Here is an 18,564-nt window from a genome sequence, read left to right as displayed (position 1 = left end):
ATATATATATATATATATAAACGGGGTGGTATCGGTATGGTATCGGTATCGGCCGATACGGAACAGCCAGGTATCAGTATCGGGGCCAAAAAATGGTATCGGTGCAACACTAGTTTTCATGCCACGGTATACCTTGAAACCGGTAATCGGTAATGTCCAGTTTCCACATTGCCAAATGTTTTAAGCTTTGAGCGCAATGTCTTTAATACATAATCTTAAACCTAAAGAAACATGAAAGAAATACATAATATTCTTATCCAATCAATAACAGAGAGAAGTGCTTATTTTCATTGAGACGAAGAAACTGGAAAAAATTCAGATTATGCATTGTCGAGGTCCTGTTAAAGACGTCCCTTTTTTTAAACCAATAAATAACAAAACACATAACGTACAATTTGTTCTTCCTTTGTTGTCTATTTATATACAGTGCTGCTCAAAAGTTTGTGAACCCCCTCAACATTTTGGAATTTTCTATTATTTCAACCTGATTTCCTAATCAATCAATTCAGTAGTTTTTTTTTGTTTTTTTAACAGTTGTGTTGTCGAGACTAAATTAAAAAGAGTTTTCATCAACTGATGTAGGTGCAAAATTGAACTGTTTGGTCACAACCAAAACCGCCATGTCTGGCGAAAAGTCAACACTGCATACCACCAAAAGAACCTTCTCCCAACAGTGAAGCATGGAGGTGGGAATGTCAAGATATGGGCTTGCTTTTCATCCTCAGGACCTGGACAACTCCACATAGTCCAGGGAATCATGAATTCTGAGGAATATTGTCAAATCCTAGAACATAACCTGACGCCATCTGTTTTGAAGTTAAAGCTTGGCAGAAGGTGGATCATGCAACATGATAATGATCCAAAGCATTCCAGCAATACAACCAAGGAATGGCTGAAAAAGAAGAAGATTCGTGTTCTGGACTGGCCCAGTCAAAGTCCTGACCTAAATCCCATTGAAATGCTGTGGCGGGACCTGAAGCGAGCAGTTCATGCCAGACGCCCATCAAACCTCTCTCAACTGACTGCGTTCTGCAAGGAAGAATGGGCAAAATCCCCCAAAGTAGATGTGAGAGGCTGATTAGTCACTACAGAAACCGTTTGGTTGAGGTAATCTCTGCAAAAGGAGGCGCAATATCCTATTAACTGAAGGGGTTCACATACTTTTGCACACATGATATCTGAGTTTTTCTTAAATCAACCACTTTTGTTAAATAAAGAATGACAATATAACTATTTCTTTTGTTTCAGTCCATTATTTGGAATGTCAGTATTGTGGATTTGGGTATAACTTAACATTTAATAAGGTTATTTTAGTTTTTTTTACAAAAAATCTGACCATCGCTGTGGGGTTCACAAACTTTCGAGCAGCACTGTAAGTGTCTCATTCATTTAAATTGAACTGCTGTTTGTACTGGTATTTTTCTTTATTATCTCACTACGTTTAACGATAATAGACGTCTCGTCTAATTGAACTGAGAGGAGCTGGCAGTGTCAATGGCTCTGAAACTGTTCAATGTCTGTCTTCTGAGTTCAAATGAATTGGACATCTGTGGTTGTTAATGGAAGTGAATGAGTTCAAAACATGTTGCAAAAATTGTGGGTTATTTTATGCAACTTGGTGGGACTAAACAATAGCCTTTAAGTCCTTGCCAATAAGAAAACATATTTTAATAAATTGACTTGATCATAACTTGTTCTCAGAACTGATTAAACTCCTTGGTCAAGCTATCACTCTTATTTGTATAAATGGTAAATGGTGTTATAAAAGACAATAAAAAGCCTCTTTCTTAGAAAATGTCACCATTTAGATCCAGTGTAGCTCTATGTACTGTACAGTATATCAAGTATCTAGTCAAGTATCTAGTCCTATTGTTTTTAGACCCGTTAACTTCCTGTTCGGATCGTGGGAAAAGCCTTTGTTCATCTTTTTTTTTTTTTTTTTTAAACACCCATTCTGATTGGACCTCAACCTTCGCCTAGTGACAAGAAGTCCATTCTTAATGTTGAAGAGACCCCTTGTGGTGATGGTGAGACACTGCTGACTGTGTTGTCATTTCAGATCCTCAGAGTCTCAGTACCTGCTGTCATAGCCACCGAACTGGGTAAGCAACAGTCATTAGTGCTGATTGGGATTATTTTGTCATATATGCTCATAAAATGATCGCTCCCCTCAGACCGAACACGCCCGGACATGCTGTCAGAGGACGTTCAAAGACGCTTCGCCTACGAGGTCCAGCTCGAGCAGGCCGCCGAGGTGGCCAAGCAGCTGGAGGACTTCAGGATAAAGAGGAGGATGGGGATGACGCCAAACGAGGCGGAGTTGATCGACGTGGAGAGTCACTACCCAACCGACCGCATCCCGCTGGAGATGAAGGAGAAGTCCGTCGCGGAAAACCTGCTGGACAAGATGTCTGAGACGCAGTGAGTGTGACTAGATCGGTAGCAACAAAACCGACCGTTTCGGCTGACAAAATCTGAAGTTAACAGAAAAATACACTGAGATGGCACACATCTGAAAATGCCAATAGCATCAAAATGGCCTATACATCCACGAGAGATCTACATGCTCTATAAAGTTGCACAAACTGTACACGTGAGCTGTTTTATGTAGGCACTCGATTCTGTGATATTTTCTGAGTAATCCCATAACCAGGCTCAGATATCTTTCCCCTTTGAAATAAATGGAAATACAGTACCTCTAGCCCAAACCATTAAATAATTGACATCCTAGTACATTTGCGATTCTTTGAACTTGGAACCTTTTTTGGTCCCCCGGAAAACGTGAACAAAATTTATACCATTATAATTTTTCATAAATTTGCATATTTATTACAGCGCATCATAATTCTTAGAGATTTATTTATTTTTTTGTTACACAAATATTTTTTTCTGGAGAAAAAAGAATTTTCTAATATTTTTTAAATGAGAAAATACCACCCTCATATGTTGTATTTTGTAAAAAAATAAATGAATGAATAAGTCATAACATTACATAATAGAAAATATATACAGTATATATTTAAAAAGATTTAATGTGCTGAATGTAAATTAAAAACAATATACAGTATATATACATATATATATATATATATATATATTACACTACGAATTACATATGGCGGAAAACACTCAGGTGACAAGTTTCGCTCTGAGGCCCCCAATTTTGCCAAATTCCAAAATTGTCCTATAAACATGTGTGATACATCATTGGAAAGCTAAAAATCTCAATTTTCTGGGGGAAGGAAAATTTTGAACAGGAGGGCATTTAAAAAAAAAAAAAAAAAAAAAAAAAGTAAACCCCTAAACCCTAATTCAAGGTGAGACCATGAGAGACTATAGTTAAAGACACCATGATTTTAACGAGATATTATCGCATACTTACCTTGTTTTGATCCAAAAACTCATGTCATATAGAGTGTCAAGACACAGCTGCGAATGGCCACAGCCGGACTTTTTGGGGATTTTTTGGGGGTGAAACACGGTACTATAACAAGGGTCACAGTGCAGAAATTGCAGACATAAGGAGTGGTCAAGATTTTCTTTTTCAAATATTTACCCTTTTGAATTTTTTATTTCTTTGGGTGGATTTATTATTTATCATCTAAAATATCTGGGAAAATGCAACAGTAAGAAAAAAATATATAATCAAGCGATAGCTATGAGGTAGATATCCGTGACCTATTTACAGACCCTATTGTTTTCATTGTGACATAATTTGTTTAAAAGTTTAAAATATGTGAGTGAATAATTTCATAAAGTCAGATGTGACATATTTATGTCACACTGCTGTTGCCATAGTGTGCACTTCTTGTGGGTGTGGTATTAACAGTATAAAAGGAATCTCTGTGATGTCTCTGTGACATATATGCTGAGAAGCAAACTGAATAAGGAAGTGTTGTTCCATTCAAGTCTCGGCCTTACATGTACTTAGTTTAAAGAAGTAAATAACAAAAAAAAAAATTTTTTTTTTAATTTTTTTTTTTTTTTTAATTAAATAGTAGACATCCATAAATGATTCTAAGCTAAAAATGATAGCCATTTTGAATAATAATTACCTCTTTTTGTGGCTGGGTGGAAACAGAAGCAGTTGTGCGACGTCTGTAAACGGGGTCTCCAGGGTAAAACAGAAAAATTAAAATAGTTTGGGGGCTAAATGCGTCATGAAACTGGCATGGCAGCATATAGACATATTGTTTTATCAAACACAGCAGTTCTTTTGGCTTAAAATACAGCAGTTTATTTTAAAGAGCGGTGCAAGAGCAGAAACCGCTTTTTCAGCCTTGTCTGTGTTTTCCGCCATGTACAGAAATTCTCTTTCCATCTGGTGTTGTCGAACTGGGGCTTGCCTCCATAGAAGTGTGTCGGTTCCTCCTTGGCAGAAATGAAAGACAGTGTAAGAAAGTAAGAGAATCAGATTTTAAAAGGATCAAATATGCATAAAAACTTGACCTGAACAAGAGAAACGATCACTACAGTTTTTGGAGGGTTCCCCTATAGTGAAATGTAAATAAAGTATTTTTCGAATTTATTGTTATATGGCGTACTTAAAATCTTCAGAAATTGGCAGTTAGCTTTATAATCCAGTGTGCTTTATGTATAAATTTTGGTTGTGCTGCATGATCACGAACCTATTTTATTGATGCACAACTTTATAATACTGCTCCAGTAAAGTAGTCAAGGCACACATTCATCATTTATTAGACCCATAAATAAAACAAATAATAAATACATTCAAAAATAAAACGATAACTACAACGTGAAAAGATAAAGAACAAATGACAAATGCTGCACACTAATGTGTCTTATAATCAGGTTCACCTTACATATTTATGAAAATAAACTTTGTTGTTCATTGGTGGTGTGCGTTATAATCCAGTTCACCTGATAGTCAGAAAAGTACAGTTACATGTCTGTTGTCTGAACCTAGCCATAAAGTGAGTTGAACTGAGTTCACTGTCACCGTAGAGCAGTCATATCTCAGCAGAAGCTCCAAGCATAAAATTGGCTGAAAACCAGAACGTGCGTATGCTGAGAAACCCATAGCTCGGGTTACTTACAGTATACGTCAAGGCACAGCTGTATTCCATTAAACTCCCTAAAACAACTTGATGCAACGATGCAGCGGGTATGTGAATGATGAAACATGATATCGGTGGGAAATGCTGTAATTGCAATTATTATTAAAAGCCGAAGAAAAAGCAAAAAGCACATATATTCAGTCTTTAGTTGCTCGCTTAACTAAGGTCTCTTGAGGTTACACCATTTTCAACGAACATACAGTGGGGCAAATAAGTATTTAGTCAACCACCAATTGTGCAAGTTCTCCTACTTGAAAAGATTAGAGAGGCCTGTAATTGTCAACATGGGTGAACCTCCATGAGAGATAGAATGTGGAAAAATAAACAGAAAGTCACATTGTTTGTTTTTTAAAGAATTTATTTGCAAATCATGGTGGAAAATAAGTATTTGGTCAATACCAAAAGTTCATCTCAATACTTTGTTATGTACCCTTTGTTGGCAATAACGGAGGCCAAATGTTTTCTGTAACTCTTCACTCTTCGCTTGGTGTAAAGAAATAAACTGTGGGAGCAATTATTAGAAAATGGAAGACATACAAGACCACTGATAATCTCCCTCGATCTGGGGCTCCATGCAGGATCTCACCCCGTGGCGTCAAAATGATACGAAGAACGGTGAGCAAAAATCCCAGAACCACACGGGGGACCTAGTGAATGACCTACAGAGAGCTGGGACCACAGTAACAAAGGCTACTATCAGTAACACAATGCGCCGCCAGGGACTCAAATCCTGCACTGCCGGACGTGTCCCCCTGCTGAAGCCAGTACACGTCTAGGCCCGTCTGCGGTTCGCTAGAGAGCATTTGGATGATCCAGAAGAGGACAGGGAGAATGGGTCATGGTCAGATGAAACCAAAATAGAACTTTTTGGTAGAAACACAGGTTCTCGTGTTTGGAGGAGAAAGAATACTCAATTGCACCATACCCACTGTGAAGCATGGGGGTGGAAACATCATGCTTTGGGGCTGTTTTTCTGCAAAGGGACCAGGACGTCTGATCTGTGTAAAGGAAAGAATGAACGGGGCCATGTATCGAGAGATTTTGAATGAAAATGTCCTTCCGTCAGCAAGGGCAATGAAGATGAGACGTGACTGGGTCTTTCAGCATGACAATGATCCTGAACACACAGCCAGGGCAAAGTGGCCGAGCCAGTCTCCAGATCTCAACCCCATAGAAAATCTGTGGAGGGAGTTAAAAGTCCGTGTTGCCCAACGACAGCCCCAAAACAGCACTACTCTAGAGGAGATCTGCATGGAGGAATGGGCCAAAATATCAGCAACAGTGTGTGAAAAGCTTGTGAAGAGTTACAGAAAATGTTTGGCTTCCGTTATTGCCAACAAAGGGTACATAACAAAGTATTGAGATGAACTTTTGGTATTGACCAAATACTTATTTTCCACCATGATTTGCAAATAAATTCTTTAAGAATCAAAAAATTTGATTTTCTGTTTTTTTTCCCCACATTCTGTCTCTCATGGTTGAGGTTTACCCATGTTGACAATTACAGGCCTCTCTAATATTTTCAAGTGGGAGAACTTGCACAATTCGTGGTTGACTAAATACTTATTTGCCCCACTGTATGCCGATGGCAGTTCATCCCTTGGCTTATTTGTTTTCCCTGAATTTTTAGTTTCAATTTTGAGGTATATGCCTGATCACACTACAGAATGCATGCATATTTGCTAGAGGAATTGTAGTGTAGATTTCATTTTGTAGTCTTTAAAACAAACAACAGCACAAAGCCAAAAAAGAAAGACCAGACTAATCTCCAAAACTTTGCACCGCTGTAATCAGTCACATGACAAGCATTATGAGACGCATATAACAGCGGATTTAAGACCATTCAACTCAAGAGTTGAACATGGAGTCAGCCACGTGCAGTTGCCACGCTGGCAGGAAGGCTCTAGAGCTGGACGGTGGCCAGTGGGAGGGAGCACTGTTGACAATTTACAAAGGAGCATTAGGCCACACTGAAAAGAAAAAAGAAATACATTAAAAGGGGGGGAAAAATGTCAAAACTTCCAAAAAAAAAAGAAAATAAACTTTGAAATTTGAAATTTTACTTTATTATTGAACATTTAAACTTTTTTTTCAAAAAGTCTTATTTTTTTAACTGTTTTATCTTGGAAATTTGCAACTGTTCCCTTTAAAAATGTTATCGTTTTCCCCTTTTTACAACAAAGATCTCAAAGAGATAGACAGCCACACAGTTGACAAAAAATATGACATTACTAGATATGAACCCCCAAAAACACCATGAGGGAAAAAACATGTCACTACAACTTAAGTTTGTTAGAATTATTTATTTTTCTTTTAAATGTGGCTCTAATATTCAGTTTTAAACATTTTTTTAAACAGAGGTTATGTGTCAAATCCTCACTAGACCAAGCGAACGGTCGACCAATGTAACCAAACCTTAACCGACTGCCACATTAGCTTTTGGGACAGTAAAAGTAAGGGTGTACACTAAGGACGTAGGTCTGCATAGGGACGGTAGGGACATAACACTACCAACTTTTCAGGATGCCACAATTGTCCCCACCAACTTTTAGGCACCTTATTTGCATTATATAAATAGTTTGTCTTCCCATATGTTGTAATGATAGAATATACCCTACCATTATTAAGTGAATAATTTTATTATATTCAGATGTGCATTTATTCCTTTTCTTTTAACTCATTCACTCCCAGCCATTTTCACCAGAGCAAGGCCCTTCGCTGCCGGCCGTTTTTCTGGATTTTGACTGATTTTGCAAGGCCCGCAGAAAATTCTGTTCTATTGCTATATAAACATGGAACCCACCAAAAGAAAGATTAGACTCTCTTCTTTCAGCAGAAAAAAGTAAGTTCATATCTTTTTCCATTCTTTAGAAATCAGCATTAGAAAATGGCTTAGTTTGAGCAATTTTCTAATTTCTGATGAAAAAATGGAGAAAATGAGCTTTTTGTAAACGCATACATTTCAAACATAACTTTGACTTTAACAAAGCTATTTTTTGCATTAGTTACATCCCAAACATCTGAATAATGTTTTCCTTTTACAAAATACCTTGAACAACCAGACAAATAGAGCTTTTGATAGCAAAGTAACAATTTATTCACACATGACTACTGAGAGATGACGCATTTGTCGCCACGTGAGCCATGTAAACTTTTCCCTCATCGTTGTCTGTCTCACAAAAATGGATTATTTTTGTTTTGTTTTGTTACTGCGGGGTCTGCTCGGCGAGCCGCTGCACTGGGGGTCCCACTCGTTTTGCTCGGTCGTCCAGCGCCTGGCCTTCCAGGCGTCCTCTCGGTTGTTGTGTTCGGTCGGAGCACCGCCTGGCATCATGCCGCTAATGCTCCGATCGTGCTGCCCGGCCGTTCATTGCTGTTGATTCGGGTTGCCTGGTCTTACAAAATGTGCTACTGCCCTCCAGTGGCCAGTTTTATTGCTTTAAAATGGGTTTGGAGCTTTGTTCTTTGTTTCTCAAATAGAGCGGAAACTATATATGCTTCTTGTAAAAAAATAAAATTTAAAAACGCAAAAGACGTATTAATACGTTTTTGGGACAATGAAGCATTTAAAAATAGAACGTATTTATACATTTCTGGGAGCAAATGAGTTAATGAATATGACTGTCCATCCCCAACACCCCCCCACCCCCAAACGAATGTTTGATTGGCTGATAAGTTGAAACCCTCTCCTTCCCGCAACAAAGACACACACACATACTCTTCGGCGAGGAGTGACATTAGAAAGTTTTTTTTCGGCCGGCAGCAGCCACTGTAAGTCATGAAAAAATACATCAATGTTGTGGAAGTGGGGGAAACACCACAAATTTTGCTACAGAAAGTCCGACCTGCACAGAGTTAGCATAACGTTAAACTTGCTAACCTGCAAAACTACTGCGGTCAGGCCCACCTCCACAAGGAACAGCGAAGTCAAGGTAGCCATCCCTTGTTTGGATCATTGTTTGCTTTATGCGCATTACGGTAATATCGTCCCTACCAATGTTGAGACCAAACCTACCCCCTAGGTGTACACGCTGCAGTAAGTCAACCTCGGTGATAGCCAAACTTTCAGACTGCCATCATCGGATTGTTCTACAGAAACCTTTAATTATTTGAACCCTTCATCATTGCCACTGGTCTGGCTTCATCATGTCATGTCATGTTCATCTTGCAAAAGCAAAGAAAAAGCTGCTTCCCCCTGCGAACATCCTGCCTAGTCGATCGTGGAGCTCTTTATCCCCTGTGAGACAATCAAATCATTGTATCATCTGGTAAGCATCGCACGTGTGTACCCGCTCACCCCTCTCGAGAACAACGTTTTGATTGGCTGAGGTGGGGAAATCCCAAGGAAAGCCCTCCCACCCTTTGTGTTGACAAGACACAAGTGTCATGTTTCCACTGTCTTGCTTGCCTGTTGCATCAGACCGTCAAAAATGCATAAATAGCTTTTCCACTCGCTCCGGAGCATTCCGATTCTCATATTCCTGCAGAAGACACTTACTTACTTGTGCAACTTTTTTTCATATGCCACAACAAATTTAGCTTATTTTTAACATTTACATTTTTGCATTCATACTGTATATCAGATTGCAGGGCAGTTTTGTATGCGTCTGTCACTTTTTAGATTTTTTTTTTTCTTTTCTTTTTTTTTTTTTCCCCCTCTTTTTTTAAATTAGAATATGTTCAATAGCTTCAGCTGTGAAAAAAATAACACAAAAGTCAGCTTTGAGTTGGATCACGACAAGCGCAGTCGGTTTAGGTTCCACCGGCCAAAAACACTAGTCTTTTTATCATTCATCATTCGCATGCGAGAGAGGAAAAATGCTACTTAAAAGGAAGAGGTCAGTGTGTTTTGATGTCGATTTGTGCCTTTCCTACCTCAATTAATGCCGCATTTTTCCTTTTTCAGACCCACCATAGTCTCAGATGAGGAGAAATGGTGAGTTGAATATTTATTTTTATGTAGTTCATTGTTGCAGACTGTCTACTTGGGGGTAAATTTGCATGCTTTTCTTAAGTTTGGGTGTGGTCAAACCACAGCTGATGTACACCAAAAAAGTGCTTGTATATTTTCTGTTCTCCTCATGCATGTCCAATGTTTTTTGAATGAGTATGAAATGAGTATGAGGAAGTCTGAAACAAAAATGTTCTGGGATACAAAGTTTTCTGGAAGACAAACATGTTAATTGTGTTTGGACACTCCCAATTTCTTTTCAAATTTGATTTGGTCCTCCTCATTTGCTGCCCCCTTTCATGACATCTGTTGCACCACACGATGATGCAATGCCATAATGAACAGATGCACAGTGTGCATTCCCCCCCAAAACATAAAACAATTTCCAGTAACAACTCACTCTTTTTATTTATTTATTTATTTATTTATTTTAATTGGAAATTTGCAAATCACATATTTCCACATTTTACATACAATGCACATTGCTCTTTCAAATTAATTGCAAAACGAAGGACTAAAAACAATTGTGATTAAAGAATAGATAATCAATTTAACAGAAAAATCAAGTGTGCTACTTTTAAATTACCGTAGTTTTTAACGTACAATATTTTTCGGACTAGAAGTCGCATTTTGGGAGGATTTTTTTTTTTTTTTTTTTAAATAAAATCCAACACCAAGAACAGACATCTTGAAAGGCAATTTAAAATAAATATAGGATATAGAACAACAGGCTGAATAAGGGTACAGTATGCTAACGTTGCATGAAGCATAAACAATGAACTCCAAACTTTCTTTCTGCTGCCTGATTACTGTTTTCAGCTGCATATGTCACTACTTGCAGCGTGTAATCTGCAGGATATGACTTTGTTTTCGGTGCTGTTTTGTTCAGCCCTTCTCAGTTGTTTTTATTTGGTTTCATAAGTTACCCCAATGTTGGAACACAGGTTTTGAGCGCCCTCTTGCGGCCTAGTGTGAAAATAACATTAAATAATAAAAATGTGTTGATAAATTCACACATAAGGCACTCCAGAGTATAAATCGCTTCCCCAGCCAAACTATGAAAAATATGGTGACTTGTAGTCCGAAAAAACGGTAATTACCAAATTTTGTATTTTATCTGAAAATGAATTCCTAAAATTTGGTTGCATTACAAGTACACAGGGTGGGAGGGCGGCGCTACGACATAGACAGCTTACCGCTCTTGCCAAAGTTAGTAAAGCTCTGTTCACGGCTGCTATAATCTACGCTTCCTCCTTGAAATGGAAAATGTGGCATTCTACTGCAACAATGAAAAATCAATGCATTCATGCGTGGTACCAAAGTGCTCAACTAGCAGGTTTCTTGGATGCGGCTACGACGGCATAATCGAAGCACTGTGGTATTGCACATTGCCATGGGACCGTTTCACACTTGGCTGCTGTTATCCTTGAATGTGAAAAGACCTTTTTTTTAATTTTTTTTTTTAAACCTGTCCTGTTCAGCTGTTTGACACAGAGAATGGAAGTCTAAGTGCCCGGATTCTGAACAGTTTTAATGTTTCACATTGAGAGTCTGACATACTCCCATTGTGATCATTCAAAATACCTTTTTATTATGACAAAGCAGCGAACAGGAAGGGATTATGGGGGGACAGAAGAAAAGAAATACAAGAGAAGAAAGAAAAGAAACACATACACAAACAACAACAAGAAATACATTGAACATCTAAACTAGTTACTAATATGCTGGTGCTATCGTCAGCGAGATGTATTTCCAGTTTACACCATGTGGGGGCCTATTGGCCAGTGAAAGAGGAGAATGGGGGTGGGGGTGTCTATAAGACTATAAGCTAAGTGATTGAAAGGGGTAGAGTGTACACAAATCAGTTCTGTGATCTAGAACCCAGTAATCGTGTGAATCTCTTATGAGTGTAAGCCCGTTGGCGACCAACCCTACGCCGCCGTATCGCCAATCCCGGCACCGGAGCCCCCAACCCGAGCATGCCCTACCACATCCAGCAGCACGCAAGCCCCACCGGGCGCGCGACAGCCACGCAAACGGGCGGAGAAACCGCGCGGGCGCCAACCCCGGGCCACGGCCCCCACCCAGCCAGCCCGGGGAGGGAGGGCGGGCGGGGGTGGTGGGGGGTCCATGCGCAGCCCATCCCTCCTCCCGCCGCCCAGCAAAGGAGCCACCGTCCCCCCCCGGGACTCAGGGTGGTCCCCCGTGCCACCCGCGCGCCCATCAACCGGCCTTCAGGGATGGCAGGAGGGGACGCATCACCAACCCCACGCCTACACCCACCCCCGCCCGCCCACCCGGGCCACGAGCCACAGCCCCCCAACCGGCACGGCACGCCACGGGACCCCCAGCTGCCCACCAAGCCCCAGGCAAGGCAGGGTCCCCCGCCGGTGCAGGCGACACCCCGCTGATACACCGGCGCCCAGCCAGCGACCCGCGACGGAGCGCAGGGCGGATGCCCAGCCAGAGAAGAGAGGGGAAGGCGGAGGCAGGAGAACGCCCAGGAACTGCCACGGGGCGATGTAAGATCGGAGACCCGACCCCCCAACCCACTCCCGCGGCCGGCAGTCGAGGCAGAGGGGAGGCCACACCCCGGGAGCCACGCCATATAGAAAAAGTGTGGGACCCACCTACCACCCTATTACTGTGGCTGCCAGGTTCCCGACTGGCAGCCATCACCCAGCACGTTGATGGGGGTGTGAGGGGAGGGTAGTGCAATGTATGCATTAAAATAGGAGAGCTTGGCTTGGGGCAGTGGGACCGCAGCATGGAGTTTCTGTCCAGCCGCCCGTCCCACCGCCCTTTGCCGGAGCGCTCCTGTGGAGTATGATGTGTGTGGTGCATTTAAAAAAGGTGCAGGGATGGCGGGGCCTGTGGTGAGGAGGCAGCCGTGAGGCCCCCCGCCCCCAACAGGTCCCAACCATCCCACAACCTTGGTGTGTGGTGCATTAAAAACAGGGGGGAGTCGGGCTGGGACTGTAAAGCCCCGTCCCAACTCTCCCCGGAGAAATGTATGAGCATGTAAGTGCCAGGGTGAAAAATATTTACAGTGCCGAAGTGAGAAGTGCGTGAGTTAAGAGGCAGGCTCCCGCGGGCGTGGCCCCGTCCACCAGAACCACCGGCCCCAGGGCGGAAGAAGCGTCAGGGCCCCGATCAATCCCCGCCCCAGACCACCCACGGCGCCTCCGCGACCGCCCACCCCCCTCCCACCCACCGAGCACCCACCCCGCACCCCGAGCAGGCGCCACACCAAGCGCCGGCGACCAGGGGGCGTCCACCCCACCGGCAAGGGACAGCAAGCCTCACCCTAGGCCCCGCGGGCCCCAAGAGGCCCCGCTAATGACCCCGCCGGCCGGGGGGCAGCCGCGGCCCAGGGAGGCGGACAGGGCCGGAAACAGACCAAGGGGAGGGAAGCGCACCCCCCACAACCCACCCCCGGGCCAAGAGGGGCGCGTGGTATGGCACCAGAGGGCACCTCCCCGGCACCCGGTACAGGGAGACGCGGCTCCGGCCGGGCGGACCTGGGAGGGAACCATGGCTGCCGCATACACCCCCCGGCCCCCACCCCAACTCCACCCCACCCCGGCTGGCCGGGGAAGGGCCGCGGCCCCGGACCGGCACCCGCGCGGCCCCCTCTATTATACAGTGAAAAGACCTTTATAACACCGGCACTATGTTGCTTGCGTGCATGCGCCAATCGGTATTGACAGACCGTGTGCAGCCGTGCATTAGCATCTATATAGCTGTATCAATTCTGTCAACCTATCGCGTTAAAATGTGAACATATTGTATGTTAAATCCATCAGAGGCCCTTGAATCGGATCAAAAAAAAGATAGTGGCAGGCTGGCAGCCTTTGTAATATCTGCAAATATCACATACCGTAATTTTCGAACTATAAGCCGCTACTTTTTTCCTTCATTTTGATACCTGTGGCTTATAGTCCAGTGCGGCTTATTTGTTTATTTTTTTAGGTAAAACTTTATTTGACAGCGGTGTCATAAGATCATCAAAATTATGAAATGACACTATCATGGACATGAATGCTTATGTTATTAAGCGTCATTTGACAAATTATGTCACTAACTCAATTTTTGTCCATCTTGGATCTTTTGCATCCATTCAAAAGTGAGATCATTTGCCGGATAACACTTAATGACATCTGTTATAAGCATTCATGAATGCTCAGGACAGAGACATGTCATAATTATGATTGTGTAATGAGTCTTACGGCACCACTGTCAAATAAAGTGCTAGTAAATACCATAATTAGCAATTGATGAAACAATTGGAACAGTAACTGAAGAAATATTTAGCACAGAACATGATTTTTGATTGTTACTTACATCTGTAGCGCTGCAATGCATGCTAAGAGGCATGTTGGATGACAACAGTCAACAGCAGGTGGCAGCAGAGGTTGACTGTCTCCCCCAAGGGAGCATTGATGGCCAAATGAAGCTTCTTGAAGCAATAAAGCTTTGCAGTAATTGGTTCAAAGTTTAGTGATAGTTCATTTGGTCTTATGACAGTCGGTCGTATGATGCCGCTGTCAAATAAGGTTGTACCGGTTAATATCTTTTGGTGTAAATATCCCATGATACAGTGAGGACAGCTGCGGCTTATATTCCAGTGCGGCTTATCTATGAACAAATGCTGTTTTTGTGCCAAATATGGTGGGCTGCGGCTTATAGTCAGGTGCGCCTTATAGTGCGAAAATTAGGGTAAGTGTCCAAAACATCGAAATCCTAGAATATCGTCACAAAATTGTTGATTTATACCTTTTGAATTTATATAAGCGAGAAGAACCTCATGATTAACCTGCAGACTTTTTCTAAAATTAGCTCACCAGTAATGGTATGTAGTGTATTTTAGGGCTGCAGCTTTGGAATATTTTAGTAATCGAATATTCTGCTGAAAATTCCATCGTTTAATTGATTAATCGGATAAAACATTTTTTTTTTTAGGTAAAGAGCAATTATAAAAAAATATACATGACAACAGAAGACATTTCACCTGATATTGAACCATTTTTAGACAATCATTATTTTAGATCAGCCATGTCCAAAGTCCGGCCCGGGGGCCAAATGCGGCCCGTGGTCAAATTTCATCCGGCCCCCAGCCTCTGTCATAAAATTAATAACGTCTGGCCCGCACACAGACTTAATAAATTGGTCAGCAGTACTGCTCCCAGCATATGAAGTAACTTACACACTAAATGCTGCTCCTCATTTACCCACTAAAAGGCAGCAGCACTCTAAGCAATATTAACCCGTGTGATCCTTTACTCCCAATTTTCTGAAATGGCGACAATCAACAAAAAAAAAGAAAGTTGAATGCGACGGCTGACGCTTCAAGGATAGGAAATCCCTGCTTTCAAAAAACCCTTAAGATCTTATTTTTTAAAAATCTTATTTCTTTACTAAAAATGGCATAGTCAAAGTTGGTCAGGGCTAATGTTACGTAAGCAAGGTACAGTAATTTAATCTTATTTATTAGCGCTACGTTAACTTAATTTGAAATTGTCCCGAGTATCGATTCTCCGCTCTCAGAGTAAACATGGTGCCTCGGTGGAACTGCAGCGTTGAGTATAGAATAGCGCTGTCTTACAGTGAATGGATGAAACAGTGTTTGCCTTGGTCTCCAGCTTGAAATGCTCCCACACTGTTGACATTTTTCTGCTTTTTCCTGGTGCCTTTCTCTTCACTTTTGTCGGCTTCTTTGTCGTTACTGCTGTATTCATGCATGGTTGAAATCAAATATATCCGCTGCCTCGGTCTATTTTCTGTACGCACATGACGTCAGCGCGTTGTACCGCATTAAAAGTAGTCCAGGAAAAACGTCATGCTTAGAGCTGCCAAAATTAATACCTCGAGGTGGAGAAAATTCCTGGATCGATTTTTAAAATCAAGTTACTTAAATTATTCGAGTAATCATTTCAGCTCTATTGTTTTTAATAATGATGGGCTCCAAGTGATCATTTCTAAATGTAAAACCCTGACAGAAATGACAGAAAAAAAATGTTACATATTAATTTTCCAATTTTTGTGAGAAATCAGCAACATGATCATCTAAACATTAATACATCACTCTGCATAATAATATAAAATAATAATGAATCATTAGCTGACGTTGACCATGATAGATGTCCATTCCAGTTGAACAAGGAGGGCTGGCAGTGAATAATCCATCCATCCAAATAAGATGTTAACTGCTTTTATTGTTGTGTTTTTCAGCCAGTCCATCTTTTCAGCGGTGGCGTACTACATGAAGCATCTCGGTGTGAAGACCAGGGCGGTAGACAGCAAGAAGTCCCGAGGGGGCTTCTTCCGTAGCAAGTTAGTTAAGGTAAGAGCAGGCACCCTATTCCCTACTGCACTACTGGTGTCTACTTCCTTTTAATGGCAACTTCTTTCCTCAGAACAAGAAGGATGAGTCCACAAAGACCAAACCCAGGGGGGGCTTCCCTGGAATCCCTAGCTGGATTGCTGGCCGTACGTATTAGCCACAAAGCCAATAGCCTCGTGTTCTGAAGCGTTTCATGAATGACAGTCTCTCTCCTGTTACAGCTGAGGTCAAAGCTAAAATGGAAACCGAAGGTACAAGTCGCCCCAAAGTGCTCGTTCACTTTACCCCTTGTAGTTATACAGTGAACCCCTGTTTATCGCGGGGAGTATTTTCCAGACCTAGCACAAATAGTTTTTTTTTTTTTTCAGTTGTTCTACACTGTTAAAGAAAAAAAAGCTTAAAAGCCTTTTAAATTTACAGTAAAATACTGGCAGTTGTGGTTGCTAGAATTGTACCGTCAAAAACGGGGAAAATCATAAAAATGTTGCCGGGAAATAAGCAAAGAATTTGGTAAGAAGCATTACAGCTGTTGTTTAGCGGTGTAAAGTAACGGCAAAGTATGTATAGTCATGGACGAAATTATTGGCACCACTGGAATTTTTCCAGAAAATGCAGCATTTCTCACAGAGATTAATGCAATTACAAATGTTTTCAGTAGGAATGTGTTCATTTCTTGGATGTGTATTGGAAAAACACAAAAAGCTGAAGACAAAAGCAAAAATGTACACAATTTTACACAGAATGCAAAAAATGGGCTGGACAAAATTGTTGGCACCCTCAACTCAATATTTGGTGTTGCATCCTTTAGAAGAAATAGGAGAAAGCAATCGCTTCCTATAACTATCAACAAATCTTGTGCACCTCTCAGATGGAATTTCGGACCACTCTTCTTTCGCTAACTGTTCCATTCTTTTTTTTTTCTTGCACTGGGTGCCTCGACTGTGTGCAAGGATTCATGAAATATGGAGACTATAAAAATGTTTTGTGCCTGTCATGAGTGTTCCAACAGGACATTGACCAAAAACATACCTCAAAAAGCACCAAGAAATGGCTGGAGACCAGTGCCAGAAAAAAGAATGAGGCCTACAAAGAAAAGAAAACAGTGCCTATAGTCAAACATGGTGGAGGTCCAATAATGTTTTGGGGTTGTTTTGCTGTCTCTGGCACTGGGTGCCTTGACTGTGTGCAAGGAGTCATGAAATATGGAGACTATCAAAATGTTTTGGCCCGGAATGTAGGGTGTAGTGTCAGAAAGCTGGGTCTGCATCAGAGCTCATGGGTGTTACAACAAGACAATGACCCAAAACATACCTTAAATAGCACCAGGAAATTACCTTAAATAGCACCAGGAAATGGTTGGAGACAAAGCGCTGGAGAATTCTGAGGTGGCCCTTGATGGGTCTGGATCTAAATTATATTGAACACTATTGAGAGATATCTAAATTGCTGTTGTAAGAAGGCACCGTTCAAATCTGAGATACCTGGAACAGTTAACAAAAGAAGAGTGGTACAAAACTCCCATCTGAGAGGTGCACGAAACTTGTTGATAGTCATAGGAAGCAACTGCTTTTTGTAATTTTTTTCTAAAGGATGCGTAACCAAATATTGAGTTGAGGGTGCCAACAATTTTGTCCAGCCCATTTTTTGCATTCTGTGTAAAATTGTGTACATTTTGGCTTTTCTCTTCAGCTTTTTTGTGTATTTCCAATCCACGTCCTAGAAATAAACACATTCATACTGAAAAATTGCATTAATTTCTGTGAGAAATGCTGTATTTTCTGGAAAAATTCCAGAGGTGCCAATAATTTCGTCTATGTATGTGTAATCGGTCTGATGGTGGTAGTGACATCGCTGCGCTCCCTGTTATTCTTTCCTTCTCCAACCGGGGTTTGAATAAAGCACCTTGTCACTGTAGTAGTTGAGCATGCTGACTATTGAGCCAACAGTCTTTAGTTTAGTTTTAGCAGCTTGTATCAAGGAATAAGGTTTTCTTAAACATTTATGAGCAAAGCACTCACTCCAAGTAGTTTTCAGTAGCTTGATAGTCCACACACTTGACTGCTGAGATGACTGTGTTGCTTTGAATTCTGGTATGACGGGAGCAAACAAGAAAAGGAGCACAGTAACATCACCACTACTGTGATTTTCAGTAAAAAATCTACCAAAATCCACCATAAAACTTATGGTCACTA

The 18,564-nt window shown here is 41.5% G+C and overlaps 1 protein-coding gene across 5 annotated transcripts in view; it reads left to right on the top strand.

Annotated features, from left to right (window-relative positions):
- Nucleotides 1–18,564, top strand: part of arhgef1b (Rho guanine nucleotide exchange factor (GEF) 1b) — a 101,269-nt gene that overhangs the window by 48,249 nt on the left and 34,456 nt on the right. For 4 of the 5 annotated variants that reach the window (XM_057833768.1, XM_057833764.1, XM_057833763.1 and 1 more), the window contains 6 exons: nucleotides 2,060–2,102; nucleotides 2,175–2,421; nucleotides 9,985–10,014; nucleotides 16,261–16,372; nucleotides 16,446–16,518; nucleotides 16,594–16,623. In XM_057833768.1, coding sequence (XP_057689751.1) covers nucleotides 2,060–2,102; nucleotides 2,175–2,421; nucleotides 9,985–10,014; nucleotides 16,261–16,372; nucleotides 16,446–16,518; nucleotides 16,594–16,623 — 535 coding nt within the window. The remainder of the gene's footprint in view (nucleotides 1–2,059; nucleotides 2,103–2,174; nucleotides 2,422–9,984; nucleotides 10,015–16,260; nucleotides 16,373–16,445; nucleotides 16,519–16,593; nucleotides 16,624–18,564) is intronic. The other variant, XM_057833766.1, reaches the window with a different exon arrangement.

This window comes from Corythoichthys intestinalis, chromosome 4 (assembly GCF_030265065.1).
Source record: "Corythoichthys intestinalis isolate RoL2023-P3 chromosome 4, ASM3026506v1, whole genome shotgun sequence".
Taxonomy (NCBI): Eukaryota; Metazoa; Chordata; class Actinopteri; order Syngnathiformes; family Syngnathidae; genus Corythoichthys; species Corythoichthys intestinalis.
Note: the sequence above shows the minus strand (reverse complement) of the source record. Positions and strands in the feature narration are given on the sequence as shown.